General features: G+C 51.8%; 2 protein-coding genes across 4 annotated transcripts in view; one reads left to right on the top strand and one right to left on the bottom strand.

Moving 5' to 3' along the window:
* Nucleotides 1-24,046, bottom strand: part of FYCO1 (FYVE and coiled-coil domain autophagy adaptor 1) — a 65,893-nt gene that overhangs the window by 8,621 nt on the left and 33,226 nt on the right. The window contains exons 14-16 of the mRNA XM_059664305.1: nt 22,652-22,796; nt 9,408-9,503; nt 1,444-1,654 (exon numbers count right to left, since the gene is read on the bottom strand). Coding sequence (XP_059520288.1) covers nt 1,444-1,654; nt 9,408-9,503; nt 22,652-22,796 — 452 coding nt within the window. The remainder of the gene's footprint in view (nt 1-1,443; nt 1,655-9,407; nt 9,504-22,651; nt 22,797-24,046) is intronic.
* CXCR6 (C-X-C motif chemokine receptor 6) lies at nt 13,572-18,137 on the top strand. 3 transcript variants are annotated; one of them, XM_059664313.1, is made up of 2 exons: nt 13,572-13,707; nt 16,208-18,137. In XM_059664313.1, exon 2 carries the CDS (start codon nt 16,229-16,231, stop codon nt 17,246-17,248), a length of 1,020 nt encoding a protein of 339 aa, XP_059520296.1. In that variant the 5' UTR covers nt 13,572-13,707; nt 16,208-16,228; the 3' UTR covers nt 17,249-18,137. The 3 variants fall into 3 exon arrangements, with proteins under 3 accessions (XP_059520296.1, XP_059520295.1, XP_059520293.1); XM_059664312.1 differs by having other exon boundaries at nt 13,576-13,711; XM_059664310.1 differs by having other exon boundaries at nt 13,576-13,738.

Below are 24,046 nucleotides of genomic sequence, written 5' to 3'. Positions count from 1 at the left end.
GGGTCAGGGCGGAGCTGGTAAGTGCATCGGTATCACTGCTGCTCAAACAACCACACAGGCAAGTCACTACGCACCTCAGCTTGCTTATCTGCAAACCGGACGAAGACCTGCCCCACAGAGCGAGATGAGACTCCACCCTCTGGGTGCCCAGTCGGCAGGTGACCCTGGGTCCACTCTCAGACCACAGGCTCCAGGACCTTCGGGCAGGGGCATCGCCACCTCTCAGGAAGGAAGTGCCCCAAAGCCAGGTAGGTGGCATGGCTGTCAGCCCCCAAAATGATGAGAGGGCAGAGCAGTGTTCAGATAAGAATGAACGAGGCTGCCTTCAGCTAGGGGGCCTTCCCACCCCTACCCCGAGCCCCCCAGGGCACCCCAAATTGCTCTTCTCTATCCTGTTTCTTGCAATTTTGGAAAATGGAGATTTGGCAACCATATTAAGGCCTGGGATTCACCCCCAGCTCCCGTCCAGCATGGCCGACTGTCCTCACCATTCCCTCCACTCAGTGATTCGAACGGAACTGGGGTTTTTACCCAAACCAGCTCTCATCCATTGTCCCCTGCACCCTGTCCCCACAGAGGTACAGGCATGGATTCCGACCCTCTTCCTCACCCCACATTCAATCGCCACCACGGGTCCTGTTCACCTGCTCGTGTCCCAAATTCCACCCCACCCTCTGCACTCTGACTTCCTCCCCTTGATCCAGCCCCGTGGCCCTCAACCTGGCCGCTCACTGCAATCATTAGGGATGTCTGTGCCCCTGCCACACAGGACCTCACTTCGTGGTCTGGGGAGTGGCCTTGGCGGAGGGTTTAAAGACGCTCCCCAGGTGTTTCTAACGTGAGGCCCCGGTTGAGAACTGTGGTCCAGACCACCGCCAATATTGTAAGCTTAGGCTGTCTCAGGAGCGTATGAACTGGTATCTGGCGTGAAGATTTCAAGCCCAACCAACCCAAGTGACAGTGGCTGTTTTTGTGGTGAGATGTTGAACACCCAAAGCTAATGATCAGAAGCAGGGATCTCGGGAGATGGTGATCTCTCACAGTGATACTTCTTGCTCTGCCCGACTCTGTTAAAAAATAATCCTTACATTGAGCCATCTGTCTGCATTCCTCAATGTTTCAACTACTGATCTATCTGAAGGTCAGACTGAAGCTGTCTGACAAAGGAGTGACCTTCAGACATTTGAAGACCGTTCTCCTGAGCTTCAGGTCTCTCCTTCCCCAAGCTGGACAAGCCCAGGCGCCGTGCCTGCTCTGTGAGGCAGCCAGAGGGCTCTCCCACCCTGGTTTCTCTCTGTGTCCCTCTCACAGCTGGGGCCCGGAACATTTAAAGAAAGGCCTGCCCAGCAGAAGGCAGGACGGCCGTGGCCCTGCTGTAGGGAGGGCCTGGCCAGGCGTTCTGATGTGAGCCCGCGCCCGCTGGCAGGGAGCTGGCCTCCTTACCTTGCACTGATCCAGCGGAGTGTCCTCTGCCTCCCTGAAGACCACGCTGAAGGAGATACTCTTGGGGTCGGAGGAGAAGACCCAGCTGATGGTGAGGCCGGTCTCGGCCACGGTGATGGAGATGAAGCTGTAGGTACTGGACCTCACAAACAGCTCCCTGCTACCCTCCCCAAAGCTGGCAATCTCATCCACTGTGAAGGGCAATTTTACCCTAAAAAGACAAATGCAGAGAGGGACCTGATCAACATGGGTAAACTGATTTAATGGGAATAAACTCCTTCAGCATTTTCTTGTCTGGGAAGCTATTTATTTCTCCTTCAATGTTAAATGATAGCCTTGCTGGGTAACATAGTCTTGGTTGTAGATCCTTGATTTTTATCACTTTGACTATTTCATACCAATTCCTTCTGGCTTGAAATGTTTCTGTTGAGATATCAACTGACAATCCTATGGGAGCTCCCTTGTAGGTAACTAACTGCCTTTCTCTTGCAGCTTTTAATATTCTCTCTTTGTCTCTAATCATTGCCATTTTAATTATGATGTGTCTTGGTGTGGGCCTCTTTGGATTCATCTTGTTTGGGACTCTCTACACTTCCTGGACTTATGTTTCGTTTACCTTCTCCAGATTAGGGAAGTTTTCACTTATTGTTTTTTCAAATAGGTTTCTCAAACCCTTGTTCTTTCACTTTTCCTTCAGGTTCCCCTATGATGCAGATGTTATTATATTTCATGTTGTACCAAAATTTCCTTAAAGTATCCTCATTTTTATTTTTTAAATTATTTTCTTTTTGCTGCACTGATTGGATATTTTCTGCTACCTTGTCTTCCAAATTGCTGATTCAAACCTTTACTTCATCTAACTGACTGATTCTTTCTTTCTTTTTAAAAAATATATTTTATTGATTTTTTACAGAGAGGAAGGGAGCGGGATAGAGAGTTAGAAACATCGATGGGAGAGAAACATCGATCAGCTGCCTCCTGCACACCTCCCACTGGGGATGTGCCCGCAACCAAGATACATGCCCTTATTGGAATCCTGGGACCCATCAGTCTGCAGGCCGATGCTCTATCCACTGAGCCAAACCGGTTAGGGCTGACTGTTTATTTCTTATACTATATTCCTCATTTCACATTTTTGTATTAATCATTTCTGACTGGTCCTTTTTTATGGTTTCTATGTCCTTTCTCATGCTGTTGAAGTTCTCGCTAAGTTTCTTGAACACCTTTTTTTTTAAAAAACAAATTCACATTTTATTTACGTCGAAATAAACTGTACAAAATTGACTTTCTTCACCAAAAATAATAGGAATATTTTCTGTGTTATTCCTAGATAAACGACAAAACACATTTTTTCTAGGTTTTCTAGGTTTTGCTTATAAATCAAGACGAGGCAGTAGATACAGTCATGGAAAAAGACAGGATAAAACAGACCAATCTGTTGTCAGTACCCTTGACCTCTGATCCTTGACCATGAAACAGAAGTGTTTGACATATACTTGCTAAAAAGCTTATGAAGATATAGGCTCAACAAAGGAATGTATACAGCAACACCCAGATGTAGAACAATGGCAGGTTCTTCCTTCAATGTTTAACAGTAACTTGTTCCTTTAAGATCATTGAATAAAGACAAAATCTACACTGAAATCCTTGTTTGGCAAGCTCACGTTTCTTTCACTATCTGGCAATTCCCTTAACTGTCCATTACAGATTTTTAATAGCATTCTTAAAACTCCTGCTATTCAAAGATTAGTCATGCGCTTCATTGTAAAGTTTTATGAAACACATTCCTCCCATACCTCCTCAAAATTTATTTCTTCGAAGAACCGATAATAAATGTTACGTCTAAAATGACGTTAGCAGAGATCACGTAGAAGTGCAGCATGGCCCTTTCAACGTCACCCTCTGGACGACAGTTCTCCAAGCATGAGCGTTCACACGGGCCATTTAAACCGTCAGATCACCAATGGCTAATGCACTCAAGATATCCAGTGATTAAGTGGCCTACATATACCTTATAGCTTTTCTATGTTTTCAAATTTCTTAGATTTTTTTCAATATCTACACTAATAAAAGAGAAACATGGTAATTGGCGTACAACCGCTACCCTTTTCATTGGCTAATCAGCGAGATATGCAAATTAACTGTCAGCCAAGATGGCAGCCGGCAGCCAGGCAGCTTGAAACTAACATGAGGCTTGCTTGCCTCAGTGACGGAGAAAATCAACATTCCCCACCTGCGGCTGCAGGCCCCTGAACCTGCAGTTTCAAACATTGTAACAAATACCTCAGGACTTCAGCCAGCAGATTCGCAACATTGTATGCAAAGGCCAGAAACCTACTTTCAGGAGCGGAGGCCTAAGAGCTGGAGCCAAGCCTCAAGCTAAAGCTGGCCCAGAATAAAAAAAAAAAAAGGAAAAAAGGAGCGTTTGGGAGTTCAGTCACCCACAGCCTGAAAACAGCCCTCAGCCCCTCACCCAGACTGGCCAGGCACACCAGTGGGAACCCCCACCCTGAAGGGTGTGTGACCAGCTGCAAACAGCCATTATCCCCTCACCCAGGCTGGCCAGGCACCCCAGTGGGGACCCCCACCCTGATCCAGGACACCCTTCAGGGCAAACGAGCTGGCACCCACCCATGCACCAGGCCTCTACCCTATATAGTAAAAGGGTAATATGCCTCCCAGCACCAGGATCAGCGGAGCCGAGAGGCCTCCCGGCACCGGGATCAGCATGACAGGGGGCAGCGCCCAAACCCCCTGATCGGCCCTGCTCTGTGTGTGACAGGGTGCGGCACCCCAACCCTCCCCCCACCCGGGCCCTGCTCTGTGTGTGACGGGGTAGAGCCATAACCTCCCCATCGGCCCTGCCCTGAGTGTGAGAGTGGCGGTGCCCCAACCCCCTGATCGGCCCTGCTCTGTGGGTGATAGAGGGTGGCGCCCCAACCCCCCCCACCCCCCCACGGGCCCTGCTCTGTGTGTGACGGGGTAGAGCCATAACCTCCCCATTAGCCCTGCCCTGAGTGTGAGAGTGGCGGTGCCCCAACCCCCTGATTGGCCCTGATCTGTGGGTGATAGAGGGTGGTGCCCCAACCCACTGATCCGCCCTGCTCTGTGTGTGACAGGGGACGGTGCCCCAACCCCTGGATTGGCCCTGCTCTGTGCATGACAGGGGGTCGCGCTCCAACCTCCCCTGATGGGCCCTGCTCTGTGTATGACAGGGGGCGGCGCCTCAACTCCCCAATCGGCCCTGCTCTGAGCCCGACCAGGGGCTGCACCTAGGGATTGGGCCTGCCCTCTGCCACCCGGGAGCAGGCCTAAGCCAGCAGGTCGTTATCTCCCGAGGGGTCTCAGACTGCAAGAGGGCACAGGCCGGACTGAGGGACCCCCCCTCCCCCCCAAGTGCACAAATTTTTGTGCACCAGGCCTCTAGTCCAATATAAGAGAAAACCTATTTCAATAGCCCCTCAGGTATATTTGTTAGTTTTGGAATTATCTGTAGGAAGCTCTGACTTAGTTGTATAGAATTTGATATATGTGTCTACCATTAAATCCAAATCATGTTTTATATCAAAGTTTATGTTAAGCAAAGCTAAGTAACTGGACCTTTGGTCTGTCAAAGGGTTCCTCAGGTGCGCTTTGAGACACTTTCGCCTATTTTCATAGCGTTAATTCTCAACCTTCATCATAGGGAGAATGCACGGGACCTTCAGCAGTGCATAAACACTAGGGAAAACCTTGATATCTGGCAGGTGGAGGGCTTCATAAATGGTGGGTGGAGGCTCTCTATCTTCTCCTCTGTGTTTTCACTTGATTCTCCCACAATGTAGCTCAGCTGAGAGTGTATCAGGACTGGGTAAGTTGTGTCTGGACACGTCAGCATGGTGCTCCTCTGATGTATTGAATTTGAGCTGTCCCATGACAAAGGGGATCAGAGATGAGCATTTAAGAGCTTTGAGGTGCTGTTCTGAGAATATATCTTTCAGTTCCTGGGTAATGTGCTCCACTGTTGGAACACTTAGAGCTTCTTTCTAGTAACCCTCAGAGGTCAGCTGAGACTCCAGGTTCCCTTGCTGAGCTCTATGGAATTTCCCAGGGGGCTTCATCTGGATATCAGGTTTGGTTGCCAAGTTGGTGGCTTCCTCAAACCAAAATTCACGATAAACTTCAATATTTCCCATCACTTCATTTAGCGAATGCAGCACTGCAGTCAAGCTACTGGCTGCAAAGAAGACATCAGAAGTCTGCCCCTGGAGGTTTTCCCCAAAGGCTCTTATAAAAGATAGAACATTTTTAAGAACGACAATGGTAACAACGAAATCAAAATCTGTTACTGCACTACAGAGTACAAATGCTCAGCCCGCTATAGTTACTCCATCTAATATTTGTATCATGATTTATACCATCTAAACATAAAACAAGTGCTTGTAGGAGGTCCACTAAAATTGCAAAAGCATCGTGCCTGCCTGTCCACTGAGAATGGCAAATTTCTTTCAGTTCTTTACCCTTTCTTCATTGTTCTGAAAGAGGAGAGAAATTACACTGTCAAGCTCTAAAAGCAGTTGTGGTGATCGATGGAAAAAAGAACTTCCTCAATTGTTCCTAACAGACACTCCCATAACAGGCACCATTTTGCTAACCACATATTTAAGGCACAGGAAGAGCAGAGTGTGCAGACAGCTTGGGGATATTTCTCCAAAGGTCTAGAAGCAACAACTTTCATCTTGGCAAGAAAATCCACTGGACACAATGTAAGCCTGGCCACGACAATATTCCATGTTGAACCCCCACTTCTCAGTTATCGTGGTGTGAAATTTCATAGCCAAAATTTCAGTATCAGCTTCATAAGGCAGGAAACCCACAAATTCCTCTCTCAGGATATGAGTTTCATCAACAAACCTCACCTACACGGGCAGGTGCTCTTCCCCTGCTATGTCCACTACGTCGTCAGTGATAATCGAAAAGAAGTGCGAGTCTCTCCCTTCCCCGAGTGTTTCTTCCCGCACGCAGCTCTCACAGATCTCTAGCACCTGCTGCTGCTGTGCTTTTGAACAGAACAGCGTGTGGACTGCTGTTGTCTCAAAGGCATTCCAACAGTGCCTGGAAGTTATCAGGAGTAAAGACACCTTCTGGGATTTCATCAGCTTCATGTCCATAGAGGTATGTTTTGTTTTCCTGTAAGAATCAAAATCTCAAATAAAGATTTTAAGTATTCTTAGTTTTCCTTCTCTTCAAGGGTTAAAAGGTAAAATGTCTTCATCCTGTTCTCCACCCTCTTCTGCACTGGAGTTCTGAGCATTGCTGTTGTAGATTTCTTTATGTTTTTGTTCCTGTTCAGAAGTTTTGTCAACATCATGGGTTTTAAAAGCTCCAACAACAAAATGAATGTAGTTCCTCAAACCTGGCACCCTGTTTCAAGCCACTCTACTTCTACACACAATATCCTTCCCTCTGTTTTTCCCAGAGTCCATGCCTCCTCATTATTTTTCTGTTTCAGTGTCCTGATTTCATCTTCACTCAATTCTTTTATTTGTTTTCTGTGTCTACTATGTGGATTGTTCAAATGACTGGTAAGATCAAATATTGTTGGTATTGCATTGTCTTGAAGAACTGTCCTGTAAGGACTAGTTCCACAGATCACAGAAGTCTCAAAGTGTCTGGCACATAATCAATAATGTTTATTTAGTCGATGAGGTGTTTTATCCTCGAAGTCTGCTCTCCTACAATTTCCCACCCACTTCTGGCATCCGGCCGATCCCTCGGGAACCTGAAGGCCAAATCTGACCGCGTGCTCTTCCGTGTGCAGCTGGGGGCCGTGCAGAAGCTCGGCATCATCGCCCGCCCACGGGCGGCCCAGCGCTCCCCTCTCTGCCTCCTCCGGGAAGGGGAGCCTGGCCAGCTGGCTGGGCAAGACAGGTGCCTCTTGAGCATCTTTATAGCCATTGTTTTGTACTCTGTATCTGGTAGATTGTTTGCTTCCATTTCATTTGGGTTTTTTTTCCTGGATATTTCTCCTGTCCTTTCATTTGGGGCATGTTTCTTTGTCTCCCCATTTTGGCTACCTCTTAGTGTTCGTCTCCGTGTATTAGGTAGATCTGCTATGTCTCCCAGTCTTCACAGGGTGTCTTACGTAGTAGGTGTGACCCAGTGGCACCGTCTCCTTGACCACTGGAGCTGGGTGCTCCAGGAAATGTCCCTGTGTGAGTTATAGGAGCCCTCCTATTGTAACTGAGTCTTAATTCTGATTTGCCTGTTCAAGTGTGGGGCTGACCCTCAGGCTGGCTAACTGAGGATTGACCCCGACCACAGTGTACAAGCTGCTGTCCAGGAGTTGACCACACGAAGCAGAATTCGCCTCAGCAGGGTCTGGTGCCCGTTGGGAAGGTAACTGGATCCTGCTCTGGAGTTGTTTGATGCTTGCCACTAGTTGGTTCTGGTGGCTCATGGGAGGGACTCTGGTGCAGGTCAGTGTCAGATGCTGCCTGTGACTGGCCCTAGGCAACCTGTTTGGAGTTTTAAAACAACCCACAGCTTGTAGCTGCTTCCGCAGTCCCTGGGAGTGTGTAGGACCAAGTTGTGCACCAAGGCTGGCATTCAGTAGCACTGAGCCTGGGGGCAGGTCAGTAAAAGGTACAAGGTACTCTGAGATTTGCCTCTGCCTTCTGGCTGCCTGTTAGGCTCAGTCACTGAGAGAGCCTCCGGCAGTACTTGGGTTGAATGATGTAGGTTCTTAGTGAGTCACCAGGGAGGAGGGGTGAGTGGTGTTTATCACCGATACAGGCTCAAACTCAGGGTCAGTGCTGGATCTGAGGCCACTCACACTAAAGTCCCGGGGTATACTAAGGCTAGCCGCCAGCTGCTGGGTGCCTGCAGACCTTCGTGGTGGAGCAGGGTTTCAGGGAGTCGTCAGGGGGAGGGAGCAGAGTTTATCCGGCACAAACAGACTAAGACTTGGCTGTGTGAAGGGTTCTGCACTGCTTGGGTGTGTGAGGGGAAAAACTGACACCATCTTAGAGCCACATAACCCTGTCTGTCCCAGATTCTGCCTCTCCTGTGAGAGGGAGGCAATGGTCAGTCTTGGGGGAAGGTAAGGGGTGTGGCCCCCACCCCAGAGCCACACAACTCAGTCACTAACACCGCCTGAACCTGTCTGGACCTCTACACTCAGGGCCCAAGCAGCTGACTCCTCTGCAGGACGTGATCTGTGCTGTGTCGGACAATAGGGAGCCTGGAGGGTGGGACTCTTGGCATTTCCCCCAGGCTGATGCTGGACGGAGCAGAGTGCTCCACCCAAGAAAGATAGCATCTACAATATAAGAGAGAAACTTAGGGCAAGGACCCTGGTGGCCATTCCTTCAGCTCTCTCCCTGGAGCCACAAACCCCAGTCTCTCCTCACAGAACTCTAGTCCCTCCGTCCTCCCTCCTTTGGAGCCCTGGGTGAGTATCTCCCAACGAGATTTTGTGCTGGATCTTAAAGGGGGCACCTTAGTTTCCAGCAGGAAACCAAGGAGGACAGAATCCCGATTTTCACAGCCAGATGCTATGTGGTGCCTCCTTCCCGGCTCTGGTCCTCTGGGTTGGGGAGCCGGGGGTAGGGTTGAGACCGCTCGCCTCAGGGGTGGAAACGAAAATTAAAGCTCAGAGAGGTTAGGTAACTTGTCCAAGACGGAGCAGCAAGTGGGGAGCAGAGCTGGGTGGGCTTTGAGGTCCCTGAGATCGTATGAGCTGCTGGCCGAGCTGAGTGTGGGCTGGGCAGGATGACTGGTGACTATTACACTGTATTATTTGTCAAAGGCCAAGCATTACACACTCTAAAGGGGGTCTTACTGTATATGAATTATACCTAAAAAAGCACAACCTCCGGTGCCCAGTCAGCCTGCGGGTGCTTTCCAGCTCCGGCACTGGGAAGCCAGTTCCTCTGCCCCGAACCCACTGCCCTGGGAGGCCCCGCTTGGGGATGGGCACTTACATCAGCTCCCCGGACTTCAGCAAGCAGATTTCCGTGTCCTGCCCCAGGGCCATGTCTTCGGGGTCCTCAGGGGTTAGTGAGCTCGATGCGGTGTCCCTGAAATGTGATGAGAGTACAGCCATTTAGCTATCAGCACACAGGGGCCCACAGCCTGAGGCCCACAGCTAGAGTCATGTAGCCAATATCAGACCCCATGGAAACCTTTCAATCCGGAGGTAGTGAGACAGGCCCGCATACCCTGTGGGCAGAGGGCACTGGGTGGGAGAGGACAACAAGGCTGCAGTGATCTCCCTAATGTCTTCCCCGCGGGTGTGGGGACGGGATGACCATACACACATGGACCACCCCCCATCCCACACCAGCTGAGTTACAGAGAGGTTCTGACCTCTTGGCTTCCTTTGGGCAGCCTGCTCGCTACCAGAGCTCCCACTGCCCGACCTTGCTCCTGTCTGCCTACTGCTGGAGTGCTGAGGCCACGGGATGTGGGAATCTGCTCTCGGGGTGCAACTACGTGGGGGTGGCGAGGGCTGGCACTGGGGGGCTCCCAGGGGTGTTTAGATCACCAGACACCCACAAGAGCCCAGGTGCCTGGCTGGGGCTGTCTCTGCACAGCTCACACCAGCCCATGACCAGCGGGACAGTCAGCCTCCCACTGGAGCCCACTGTGGCTCAGGGCAGAGGTAGCATAGCTCGGGGTGGGGTGTTGGGAATCACTTCAAGGCAGTTCCGGTCTTGGCTTTGTGACTAACTGCGTGACTCTGGCTAAGCCCTTTCGCCCGCTGCCACCAAAGCAAGCCTTGTCATTCGCCATTCTGCTTCCCCCAGGCCCTGCCCCACCTCTGCCCTTCTCCCTTCTTGTTGCTCTTCTAACCATGGCTTCCAGATCCCCCACCTCTGACCCTGGGACAAACAGAATCACAGAATGTCCCTGCAAGAAGCAGCTCAAGAGACAGGGGTCCAGGGGAGAAGAGATGGGCCCAAGGCTATGCAGGCCAACCTCATTTCATTTGCTTTTATCCTTGTCCAAAGTGGAAACACCGTAAACGAGAAAGATCTATAACATAAGATGAAACAAACTCTGAAAACTGTAGCGGGTTCTCTCCATCTTCCTGCATTTAGGACAAAATATGTCCTTACCTATTGTTCCCTCTCTTTCTGCGTCTCCCCTCTCTCTGACCACCATGACGACAGACAACCCCCAGCAACCTGCAAGGAGACAATTCCCAGAGTAGGTGCCTCAGACCCTCACTGGTCCTGCCTGAGGCCCCGCAAGAAGGAGCTGGGGGGGTGGGGGGGAATGCCTGGGTGGGCGATGAAGTTGGGAAGGTAGTGAGTAGTTTTCAATAGATTTTCAAACTGTGGGTCATGACCCACGTAATAGGTTGTGAGTAAGTTATGGCCAACATTAGGAAAACAGACTGGAAATGACCAATGCATGTGGGGAGGGTTCAGTATCGTTTTATGAGGCTCTTGTTCTGATTTGGAGTCTACACATGTCCACACCCAGGTGGTCAGGTAACATGTACTCTCACTGTGGGATGTAGTAGAAAATGTCCAAGCAGCTGTGTTAGAAGATGCCCAAGGATTAAAAAATGTGAGAATGACAGGGAACAAAAGCACAGCCACCAGGGGGCAGCCTATCCCCTCCCAGACCCATTTCTTTCTGTTGTCAATGACGTGCTTTTCTAAGAAAAGGAGCGAGACAAACTCACTGCCCACAAGCGACCTTCCTCCCCCCAGGCTGCAGCCCTGGGAGCTTAACACTAGCCACAGCAGCCTCATGGGGAAGACGGCATGCCACACTTCCCCGAGCCTACGGCCAGTCCAGCTGGACCTGTCTTCACTCACAGGCATCTACGTCAACTTGCTCCACCCCCTGAGGCGCTCATCTCGACATCCCTGGGCACGTGCCCTGCACACAGCCTGTGCCCAGTTAAGTGTCCAGGTTAGGTGGCTCAGGCTAAGGCAGTTTTCTGTCTCAAATGCCCCCAAGGGAGGACACGACCAATTTACTTATTTATTTTTAAATATATTTTTATTAATTTCAGAGGAAGGGAGGGAGATAGAGATCAGAATCATTGGTTGGCTGCCTCCTACATGCCCCACACTACGATCAAGCCTGCAACCTGGGAATATGCCTTGATCGGGAATCGAAGTATGACCTCCTGGTTCATAGATCAACACTCAAACCCTGAGCCATGCCAGCCGGGCAAGGCTCCAAGTTAGAACCAAGTAAGAAGAAAGTGGCGATCACAGACGAGGTGGATGCTGAAAAGTCCCCGGCAATGCAGTCCAGGGGTTCATGCGGCCTGGAGGAGGGATCCCGGGTGGGGTCCTCCAGCTTGGTTTCTGCAGCTGCAGTCTCTAGTATTTTCCTCCCACAGATCAAAATGCCTTGGATCTTTTTTACTGAATTGCTGTATGTCAATTTTGCAGACCGCTGGATAGCAGATGGCCCGCTCGTTTGGATGGGCTGAGCAGGAAAGGATGCCTGCAAGGCCCCTATGGCCCGAGGGTCTGGCTGACCATCTTCCTCAGGGGCTCCATCTACGGCTCTCTGGCCGAGCCCAGCAGTTAGGAGTGGTGCTCTGACCAATGAGAGGCCTGCAGTCCCCCAGGGCAGCCTGCATCTGTGAGCAGGGCCCTGTGAGCGGCAGAGGTCTTTGGTTTACAATAGCACTGTCCAACAGATAGCCACTGGCTATGGCTATTGAAACTCAAATTCACCAAATTATTTTAAAGCTACAAAATGTGACTCTTTAGTTGCACTAGCCACACAGCAGGTGCTGAGCAGCCACACGGGCTAGCGGCCACTGTGCAGGACAGCACAGATCCAGGACGTGCCGGTCACTGCAGGAGACTCTAGTGAACAGCCCGGTTTGCAAGGTTGGGGTGAGTCATTTTGTGGATTGGGGTATTTTATTTTACAATTAAAAGTAAATTCCTAGTAGTTGTTGTTTTAGTCACTGATTTCCTTTTGCCTAAAAACCAAGTGAAGAAGAACAGTTCTGGTATTTTGATTTCTGATTACTTGGTAACTGCGGTCTGACACAAGAGACAAACCTGCAGGCCCATTCTCACAACCAACACCTGGGGGCGACGCTGCGCAGGCCACACCCAACTCCCTCCCTCACCTCCCTAGCCCTTTCGTGCCCTTTGGTTAGGCTGCCGTTGTTAGGATCTTTTAACTTACCCTCCACAGCCCTGTCACCCACCAAAGTCTTGCAGGCAGCCTCTTCTGCCAGCAGCTGTGACAGCCTCAGCCCGGGTCACGACATCCTAACTAGAGTTCTGGCTCGAGGGTGCCAGGTGCTGAGGAAGATCGGGCAGGTCAGCACAGCATGACTTCCCCGATAAGTGTGCGGCAGGCGGCTGCCAGGCCCCTCCGGTTCTCCCCTCACCTACTTAGAAAATGTTGCAGTACGCCAGTGGGAAGCCAAGGCATAGGACTGGTTACTTCCCCTTAAGCAGCTTAGTTTTGTTTCCAAGAAAAGGAATGCCCTTGAAACAAGCAACACTGCAAACAGGCAGATCACAAAAGCCACGTGTGGAGGGCAGCAGGTCGAGACCTGGTTTGCCCCATGGGGCACAAGTGATTACTAAGCGAGAAGAGCACGGCCGAGTGTGTGCGAGACAAGGCTCAGGTCCTTCCAACTCCAGCTGTTGAACTCGTCCAAAATGACATGGCTGGCTTATCCCATGTCAGACCCACATTCACCTAGAAGCCATCTGGTTGATTGGCCTGGCAGTGACGGAGCTGGGTTTGTAGCCTGGAAATGCCAGTTACTAGCTGTGTGCACATGGGACTAATTCAACTATGGCCCTGGTGTTCTCATCTATTAAATGGGGTAACAGTTCTGCAGGGTTGAGAATCCGTGGCTATCACGTTGGAGCCGCACACATACACAGAACGAGACCAGAGCATGCACTCTGCATTGGTCCAGACCCAAACTATTCCAAAGAGACGCATGACTAGTGAATGAAAGAATTTTAAGATTCGAATGCCATCGGTTTACAAAGAAAAACCCCCTCAGGTCCCAGCGGGCGAGTCGGTCGCCAGCCCGGGGGCAGAGGGGTCTCAGTGACGGAGCCACAGCTTCCTATCTTTGACCCCAAATTACATGGGTGCAGGCTGGTCATGTGGATTCTGATCTGCTAGATGGGTTGGGCCTCTTCCAATCAGCAACCGAGGGTTCTTCAAAACTACTCAGCGGAAACATGGACCACATCACAGAGAGGCAGAGGTAGAGCCTGCTGCTGAGCACAGCTCATCTCTGGAACAAACTGAACAGGCATCTTGGTGGGTGAGTCATTTGTCTTCCTCTCTATAGGTAAGAGCCAGGGCTCTCAGATTCCTGCCTGGAGCAGCCGCCCTGAAATGCCCAGGCTTTAGTGCGCAGCTGCTCCAGGTTCCGATCCCATCTCTGCTGCTTGCTGCCGAGGGTTAGAGAAATGACTTTGGGTCCTGGGCACTGGACGTGCTTGGAAGCGAATGGTCCGGGGGAGCAAGGGCAGAGTCTGACCCTCCCGGGCGATGAGGAGACTCACTGTCTATGTCTGTTCACTGAATAGCCTTTGTTTTTGTTTCTTTTGCATTTAGTAAGACAGGCTCCTCTCTCGGAATATGGTTCACCACTATAGAACTTTTGGAAAATATAAGGGAAATAAGTCTGCACCAACCAGAGCGAACTGCTGATAAAATCTGGTCATTTTTCTGTTTTTTAAAAAATATAGTCAAAACCCTATAGCTTATCGTCGATTCTTAGGCCAGGGTGGTCGGGTATGTGGCAGAGTGTCAAAGGGCTCACGGACCCCAGGAGTGCAAGTGTGTGTACATATTTCTGAGGAAAAGGTCTGCGGCCTCGATGAGATTCTCAAAGGGGTTTATGATCAAAGGTTAAGAACCATGATCAACTCTATAACCCTGTCACCTACTCACTGCAATAGTAACAGCCAATACTAAGTCTGTGTTTATACTCTTCTGAGCAATTCAAATGCGTTACCGTTTTAAAAATATTAAAAGCTCTAAACATTAGTTATATTCTATTTTGTCTGAATTATAATTAGCTATTTTTTTTTTATTATTAGACATTTACACTATTTCCAAAGTTGCATATATTACCTTTTTTATTTTCAGAAATAAACATAGAACTTTGGTTATGGAAGTAAATGGTTTTCACATTTCTAGAAGGGAAAGTAATTTTTTAAGGTTTTGAGAAAATTCGATTTATTGATTTCAGAGAGGGAATTAGAAACATCAACGACGAGAGAGCATCACTGGTTGGCTGCCTACTGCACACCCCCCACCGGGGATTGAGGATGCAACCCAGGCATGTGCCCTGACCGGGAATCGAACCATGACCTCCTGGTTCGTAGGTCAGTGCTCAACCACTGAGACACCGCGGCCGGACGAGGAGCAGGGACTTTTTGTTGCGTAGTCTCACCCAAAGGCAAGGCCCTTCCTTGCAGTGAAGGGTGCTTTGTTCCCAGAAAAGACTGAGGGGACAGCACCAGGGCTGATGCCACTTCCAGTCAGAAGTCTTCGAGGAGATAAGAAAGGAGAGATAAGGCCTTCTCCTTGTTTGTGCACTTGTCTGGCCGGTTGATGTATTTTTTTTTGCCAGTGGTTATTTTGACTTTGCTAATCCAAATACCTGCCTCCTTCCAACTATGAAATTGCAATAAAGAATACCTGTGTTTTCATTTTAAAAACCACAACACAAAAAACCCATCTTCTTGAGGTACTGGCAAGGTATAGCCCTGGGTCCCTGGAAATGAGCCACTGTGTGTGGAGAATCTGCAGGCCAGTGGCCTGGCACTCCAAACTGGAAGCTGCTGCAGGCAGGTGCCCGTGCCCACGCCACGGGTCACATCACCTCTGTGACGCCCTGCCTGTGGTCCTCAGCAGGGTCACAGGACAAAGAGAAGGGTCAAAGGGAAGTGTGGGCCTTGAAGGGCAGGGCGCCCCAGGCAAAACAGGCAGCTATTTGCACTTAGCTACAAGCCCACTGCAAGGCCTGCCACCGGCCTCTGGCCACCCACCCAGCTGGCCATTTCAACCAGGGCTCCCATTTGTTAAAGGAGACCCCTCAGCCTAAACTGCTAGTCATAAAAGCTAAAGCCATGTTCTCTTCTAAGGAAACCTACCTCTTAAGAGATGCCTAAAGGTCAAAGTATCTTCAGGAAATGAGGCTCTGACGGGCACACTGCCACTGGGACAGGCGATAAAGGGGAAAGATGAGGCTGGGGTGTGAGAACTCCCAAATCCCTGGTCAGGGGCCAGCTCAGCCCCAGTGCTGGGCAGCCACGTGCATTTCTCTGCCTGGTTTTTCTATCAGTTGTCCTTTAAAATCTATGTAGTTGAGAGCAAAAGGCAGGAGGGACGGGCCATCCCCCAGACACCTCCTGGGGGACACATGCCTTGGCTTTCATGAGTAGTTCAGGGGTCCAATGTAACAGCAGGTGGGGCACAGGATGGGCGGGCACATGCTGTGAGGCCTGGCCAGGTGTAGTAGGCCAAGCTGTGCTACTCTACCAAAGGGCACCGACCCCATGTCACCACAGGTGCCCTTAGAGGCCGAAGTGAGCACAGGTTTTCTGGGATGCGCATGGTCTCCCAGGCAGGTGAGTCCTGAGAACTGTAAGGCTCATGAAGAATTCCCTGTCCCACTGGAGCATTTTCCCCACTGAACTGGCCATCTCGTGTACTAGACTGTGCAGGGCGGAGCTGGGCAAGGGGGCAGTGGGAAGACGGGTGTGGGCCCTCAGCCCAAACATGACTCCTGTGTTTTGACTCACAGGTGTTCATCAGAACAGACACTATGGAGGATGACGACTACTTTGCAAGCATGTTCAACGTGTCCAACGCCAACAAGCAGGAGCACAATAACTTCCTGGAGTTCAAGAAGCTCTTTCTGCCCTGCATGTACGTGGCCGTGTTCCTCTGTGGCCTGGTGGGGAACTCGCTGGTGCTGGTCATCTACATCTTCTACCAGAAGCTGAAGAGCCTGACGGACATGTTCCTGGTGAACCTGCCCCTGGCTGACCTGGTGTTTGTCTGCACCCTGCCCTTCTGGGCCTACGCAGGCATGCACGAATGGGTCTTTGGCAAGGTGATGTGCCAAATCCTGCTAGGCGTCTATACTTTCAACTTCTACACGTCCATGCTCATCCTCGTCTGCATCACCGTGGACCGCTTCATGGCGGTGGTCCGGGCCACAAAGGCCTATAACCAGAAGGCGAAGCGGATGAGCTGGGGCAAGGCCATCTGCGGGTCCATCTGGGTGGTCTCCCTGCTGTTGGCCTTGCCACAGATCATCTATGGTGATGTCCATAAGTACGACAAGTGGGTCTGTGATCACAACGAGACGATTTCCACTGTGGTTCTCGCCACCCAGATGACTCTGGGGTTCTTCCTGCCACTGCTCACCATGATTGTCTGCTACTCGGTCATAATCAAGACGCTGCTTCATGCCCGAGGCTTCCAGAACCACAAGTCTCTCAAGATCATCTTCCTGGTGGTAGCTGTGTTCCTGCTGACCCAGACGCCCTTCACTCTTGTGAAGCTCATCGGCAGCACGAGCTGGGTGTACCACACCATGACCAGCTACCACTACGCCATCGTCGTGACGGAGGCCATTGCCTACCTGCGGGCCTGCCTCAACCCTGTGCTCTACGCTTTTGTTGGCCTGAAGTTTCGGAAGAACTTCTGGAAACTTGTGAAAGACATTGGCTGCCTCCCTTACGTGGGAGCCTGGAGCCAGCCGAAGTCTTCGGAGGACACTTCCAAGACGTGCTCTGCCTCCCAGCAAGTGGAGGGCACCAGCATGTTCCAGCTGTAGGCCGTGGGGCTCAGAGAAGCTGCCCAGGAACTTGCAGGAGCACAGAATGCCGTGTCCTCCGGCGGTGACGGGGAAGGCTTTGTTTATAGCTTGTGCATTTTTGCGGAGAAGTGACCCAACGCTGCAGCTGGTGTGCAATGCTTCTTCTCAGGCGTGAACACACCTGTTCTCTCCTTGAACACCAGGCCTAAAGCTCACCGGGGAAGCCAGAAACTGTAAGGGGTTTCCTTCCTCCATCTCCGAGAATTCTGACACCAGGGGGAATGGCGTGACTCTAAAACCCCAGAGCTGCTGACAGCAGGTGATGTTGAGCTCCCAAGTTCAGGAGATTCTTCCGGTTTCTGGGAGGCAGGGATGCGAGCAGCCATGAGAACAGGTGCTGACCCTTTCCTTTGGGCTCCTCACCAAGGAGGTCAGGTTCTGCCTCACTTTTGGGTTAACTTTTATGCTCTTGTTCTGTGATTAATCCTGGAAGGACTTGCACCAGGGAATATGAACAGGCCAAAACAACTGAGTCGGCTGAGAATCCCAGAGGTCCACAGAATGCTAGAAACTGTGCATAGCCAAGTTTAAGATCACCGTGAATCTAAGAAGTGTTCTGAAAAGGAGTCTATGCTGGGTCTGCTCATTTTAAAATTGAATTATCTGCCTGGCCGATGTGGTTCAGTGGTTAAGCGTTGACCCATGAACCAGGAGGTCTCGGTTCGATTCCAGGTTGGGGCATATGTCTGGGTTGTGGGCTTGGTCCCCAGTAGGGGGTGTGCGGGAGGCAGCCAATCAATGATTCTATCTCATCATTGATGTTTCCACCTCTTTCCCCCTCTCCCTTCCTCTCTGAAGTCAATAAAAATTTTTTTTTAAAAACCAACAACACAAATATCCTATGCCTTTCACACACATGCGCTCAAATCCTTTATGTATATGTAATTCTCTCTTCCACACATATGTCAAACAGCATATGATTTTCATGACTGAGAAACAAAACTTTTAAAAGTCTCCAAACTCCTTTTACCCCTCGGGCACTTTCCACTTTAACGTGGCATGCCTGGGATAGGTCAAGAGCTTATTTGTGGGGCCAGGACACAAGAAAGAAGTTAAGATTACAAACTCTCAGGGCACTGCTCTACCAAGGACGTGGAATGTACCAGTGCAAACCACCCAGCTCCTTGGCTGTGGTTTCCAACCTCCTGCCCACCATGTGAGGCGCATTTGTTTAACCTCCATAATGTGGTCACGGAATGAGGCAGAGTTTTAAATGTCAGCCACTGTGCGTGTTGTGTCTACTAGATCCTAACTCTCTGCTCAATAGGCTTAAAGTTGCCTCTTTGGTTCATGAGTCACAAGTCACTCGCCGAAATGAGAAGGACAGCTGACATCAGCTGTTACGCAGGCAGAATTATGGGCTGAATAGTGTGGTTTTGAGGTTTAGATAGACCAGACCTGGATCCAGCTCTGCCCGTCACTACGTGGTAATCTCTTCACCTTTGCTTTGGTGAGACATGGACTGTACCACGGCCGACCTCCCAGGGCTGGCTGGGACTGGAGACCTGCGTACAGCACACTGGGCACAGTTCGCATTCACGGGCAGGAGGGCTCCCAAATGGCAGAAGTGACTGCTCTTTGTCCCCAGAACCAGCAATACGACTGAGCTGCAAGGAAGGATGAAACACTGCCATTTGCGACAGCGTGGATGGATCTTGAGAGTCACATGCTAAGCAAAATCAATCAGATGGAAAAGGGCAAGAATCATGTTCTCACTCACTGTGAAGGACATAACACAGAAGGCAGCAAATGAACAAACAAAAGAGACAAATAAAAAGTTCATTGACACAGACAACAGTATGGTGGTTGCCAGAGAGAAGAGGGGTGCGGGGAGGTTGAAGAGGGTCAGGGGGGTCAAATATATGGTGACAGAGGAGGGTAGACTTAGGGTGATGAGCACACAATACAATATACAGATGATGTTTCAAGTGTACACTCGAAACCTATGTAATCCCATTAACAATGTCACCCCGGTAAACTGAAAAGACAAAAACTAGCAACACAAGATGGAAGCTGCTGTGATGGCGAGGCTTGGGAGGGTTTGCTTTGCGCCTTCAGGGAGGCGTGGCATGCCACACGCACTGCCAGTGGCACAGGGTCCGCGTGACCCCACCTGCTGTTTCACCACCATGCCCAATGCATCCATGAGTGACTTTCCTATACTCGGGCCTCACGACCACTGCGTCCGTCCCAAACAACACGATCTGCTCTTTTCCTGGGGACAAGGCCGACGTTTACCGTCTTTAAATGGGCTTCAATGGGGCATTGCCGTCATCTCCCTGTGTGCCTCCACCTCGTGTTGAGCACCTCTGACAGCGGGGCCACTAGCCCCCGACTTTCCTGACAGTGTCCCCGCACAAGCGGCGAGGCCCTGCAGCATCTCCACAGGCTTCTGTGGGGGGACGCGGTGGTGAGGGGACAGCAGGGCCCTGGGTCACTCAAACACTGGCTCAGTGGCAGCCCCACCTCTTGTGTCCCTGGGAAAGTCACTCAGACCCCCAGGCCCACGTCACCACCCACACCCCTGGCTAGCGACGGTGAGGCCCGGTCAGTGCACTCCGAGGGCCAAGCTGGGGGCTGCTGGCCACAGCAACACAAGGGCCACTGTTGGGACCACTGGCTTCTCCCCGACCAGGCACCGCCAGTCCGTACCCCACCCCCGGCCCTTCCACAGCTTAGCAAACCCGCCCACCTGTCCCCAGGAACCGCACAGCAGCCGAGTCCTTCACCTTCCTGCCTCGTCACTCCCTGGTCCTACACTCTCTGGGCCCTTATCTGAGACACCTGGGAGTAGGGATGACTTTCCACGTCCTCCCCTGGGCACACGCCATTCGTTACTGGCCACAGACACTGGCACAGCCCACGGAGGCCACAGGGCTTTTGCGTCTTGATTTCATTCCATCCACACAACAGACCGGAAGTCGAAGTTCCCACCTTCAGACCTACTCTTTTCCGCCCCTTATTCTCACACACACCAGCACGTCATAAAGGCCTTGGAGATGAGGGAGGGTGTGTGTGGGGGAGGGGTTGGTGAAGGGGCAGGGAAAGGAAGGGAGACAGAGGGAGACAGAGGGAGGACGGAGAGCAGGGGAGCAGGCTGGGTGTGGGCACTCTGCCTGGGGTGTGGCCTCAGGGTCTGAAGGTAAAGAAGTGCTACTCGCCGACCATGTTTGCAACACTTGGTAGAGACCACAGATGGCCACCCTGTCCTGTGTGAACACAGGGTGACCTGATGCAGAGGCTACCTGGGAGCAGCCCGGGTGACCTCCGTGAGTGCACTGGCTGGGGAAAGGGTGCTGCGGGAGGGAAACCTGAAGCTGCCCCCACTAGAGGGGTGGAGGCAGAGCAAAGGACACGCGGCCCAGGAGTGGTCAGGGCGTGCACTCCAGCCTGCTCCTCCAAGGGCTCCAAAGGCAGCACCCCTTCCATGGGCCTGGTCTGTGGTTCCTGGGAACTGCCAACACCGTTTTGCAGGCGAGGAAACTAATTCAGAGACTAATACCCGCCAAGGCTCACACAGCAGAACGAGGGCTAGGACCCCAGTGAGGAGCCTTTCTCCTCCCCCCAAAGTTGGTGAGGTTTTATGCAGCTCCACTTACCCGAAGGCAGAGCTGTTGGTTAACCCAAGCACACTGTGGCGTTCTAACCTTAATCAGCATCACCATATCCTGTCCTCATTTTGTTGCTGAGATACCAGGCATCAAGTCTCCCGGTTGGTGACAAACCCACCACAGCTCCCCAAAGCACATGCCCACAAAGCATCAGCTCTACAGCGTTACCAGCCATGATGCTGTGTGGGTGAGCTTGAGCTCAGTATCATCTGGGCATCTGGAGTGGTTTACGTTGGAGAAGACAAGGGGGCCGCTAGGTGCCAGGAAATGGGCACACAGCAGATATGCCAGCTCAGCCCTACACATCACAACGCAGGCCAGCCTCCCAGAAGCGCTGGCAGCTTCCTTCCCTGGGACACTTCCTGATTCCCGTGACTGACACGCACATATCTGTCACTCAGAACATCTTCCGTTTTTGTTCCTGCTGAGAAAGGGGAAGGTGAAGGGCCAGGGAGAGAAGGCTGCAGGGGGCTCACTTTCTCATGCAGCTGCAGCAGAGGCTGCCCTCCCAGGCCTGAAGCTCGGTCCTGCTCACCTGACCATCACCTGGCTGGGAGGCGAGGAGCCGTCAGTGAAGAGGGGCCAGGTGAGGACGGCAGACAGCGACTTAGCGCTAATGGGACGGAACACGCCCTGGGGACTGCTGGGTTGTGAGGGTGGGGGAGAATGCGCAGGCTGCCGCAGTCCGGGAAGAATTCTGCGGTTCCAGGAGGAAAAGGCCCAAAGCCACAGAAGCAACATGAGCAGGGGCTCTCTTGGTTGGGTGATCAGGTTGGCTTTAACCATGAGGCCACACCATGGTATGTGCAGTCACTCTTTAGTAAAAGGACACTGGATACGGAGGTACCCTGACGCCTAAAATCTCCTGTCGAGAGTCCCATGATGATTAAATGCATCCCCTCCCATGCAGCAGAAATCCTGGGTGACAGCCACCGCTCAAGTCGGGGAGGAAGAGAGGAACAGAGAGATCAATACGAGTTGGCAAGATCAAGACTCATGCTGTGGTCCTAAACCGCCGGATTTCAGAAAGTGACTGCATTTGGACCAGGGGACCGCATCCAACCTGAGTGGTATCCTGTGCAAGGAGGAGGCAGGACACACCAAGGCGATGTGCAGGCGCCACACAAGGAGGCACGATCATGGTCTGCAAGCCAAGGAGAAAGGTCCCAGAAGAAACCAAACTGCCACCTTCTTGACCTAGACTTCCAGTCTACAGAACAGTGAGAAACCCATCTCTGGTGTGTCAGCACCGAGTTTGGCTGTTTTGTTACGGCAGCTGAGCAGGCTGCTGTAGCTGCCCACACCCAGGAAGGCCTTAACGCTGAAATCCGGGACCACTGACCTTCCTGGGACGTCTCTGACAAGGTCAACAGTGACCATCCTGAGCCCTGAACTCCCTGAGGGCCACTGCTCCCCAGCACTGTGCCGAGGCCCCTTCCCTTCAGCAAGGACAGCGATCCTCCCTCCAGAGTCCAGCGGTTCTCAACCTTCCTGACGCCGCGACCCTTTAATACAGTTCCTCATGTTGTGGTGACCCAACCATAAAATTATTTTCGTTGCTACTTCATAACTGTAATTTTGCCCCTGTTATGAATCGTAATGTAAATATCTGATATGCAGGATGTATTTTCATTGTTCGCGACCTACAGGTTGAGAACTGCTGCTCCAGACTTTCCTGGTCCTTTGATAAGCAAGCGCAAGGGCCAGGCATTGAACGAGCACTCGGGAAATGGCGGTGACCTCTACTCACTGTTCAGCCACGCTGGGGTCAAGAGAGTCGGCTTCGGTGGGCGTTTCAGGCAGGGAGGAGCCCGACTCCTGTATCTGGCACAGCTCCTCGTCCGTGATGATGTCAAACACAGTGTCGTCTGGTGACCTGAAGTCTGGGTTTGCGCCTGGACCACAGAGGCAGATCAGGAGAGAGGAGAAACACACACGGTCACGCACAGGATGGGAGGGAGCCTCGGGGATGTGAGGGGTGCAGCCACGCAGGACAGGCCACTGGGACACACAGTGAGGAATCACCCAACGATAGCTCCTCTGCCCAGATGTACGAGGAATGGCTGTCGGGACGTGGCTACTGGGAAGAGCCAGAAAAGCAGAGCAGGGATTCCAGAGGAAACTAGACGCACAACTTAATTTCTCTCCAGCCCTTCAGTCAGGGGTTTGGAGAGGTTTCATGCTCTTACACGGCCTCTGAAGCCCCTGGTTTAGAAGGGAAACCATGTAGCAAAACCTTATCAGGAAAGACCCGAACGGAAAAGTAAAGGCACTTCTGTGCTGCCGAGTCCTCGCTCTGTGAGATAGGGCCTTCCCACGCCTCTTTGAATTCTGTCTGGCCTGCATTTTCATCCCAATCCATGGGAGGGGGGTGGGGGGGGGCCCTCTGCTCAAGGACTTGTAGTGGCCACTGTGGTCCTGACCAGGGGACTGGTGCTGGGCTTTGCGGGCCACTTGGCAGCAAGGATGCCCTGTACGTGCTCCTGTGCCCGTCCCCACCCACAAGCACCCTCTTGCATATGTCATGGAAAATGTGACGGCAGATCTGAGGTGAAAGAAAGAAGAAACGAGAATGACAGGGAGGGAGGGAAGGAGGGAGGGAGGGAGGGAGGGAGGCAGAGAGACGAGAGGAGACAGGAAATACCAGAAATCAAAACAAGTGACCTCAGTGCCCTGGCACAGGGCCACCCTCTGTGGTTGCCAGAACACTCACCACTAAGTCAGAGCAAAAAGAAGGTTCCACTTCCTACGAGCAACCAGTTTCCCATCTGGCCCTCCACATGGCTCCTGGGACGGGCCTTCCACATGGCTACCGGGACGGGCCCTCCACATGGCTCCTGGGACGGGCCCTCCACATGGCTACCGGGACGGGCCCTCCACATGGCTCCTGGGACGGGCCCTCCACATGGCTACCGGGACGGGCCCTCCACATGGCTACTGGGACGGGCCCTCCACATGGCTACTGGGACGGGCCCTCCACATGGCTCCTGGGACGGGCCCTCCACATGGCTCCTGGGACGGGCCGTGCTTTAGAAGGACGTTCTGTTCTTCCTCTTGCCCGAAGTCTACATAATAAAAGGGCTGAGGAGCAGCTGAAAAAGGGGCTGGGGGTTGGTTTCTTTGTACAGACCCAGACACAAAGGAA

This window comes from Myotis daubentonii, chromosome 14 (genome assembly GCF_963259705.1).
Source record: "Myotis daubentonii chromosome 14, mMyoDau2.1, whole genome shotgun sequence".
In the NCBI taxonomy this organism is placed as follows: Eukaryota; Metazoa; Chordata; class Mammalia; order Chiroptera; family Vespertilionidae; genus Myotis; species Myotis daubentonii.
This window is presented reverse-complemented; position numbering and strand designations above follow the sequence as displayed.

Excerpts from the sequence above, each read along its gene's own strand:
- CXCR6 (XM_059664313.1), top strand. The coding sequence starts at position 16,229 with ATGGAGGATGACGACTACTTTGCAAGCATGTTCAACGTGTCCAACGCC.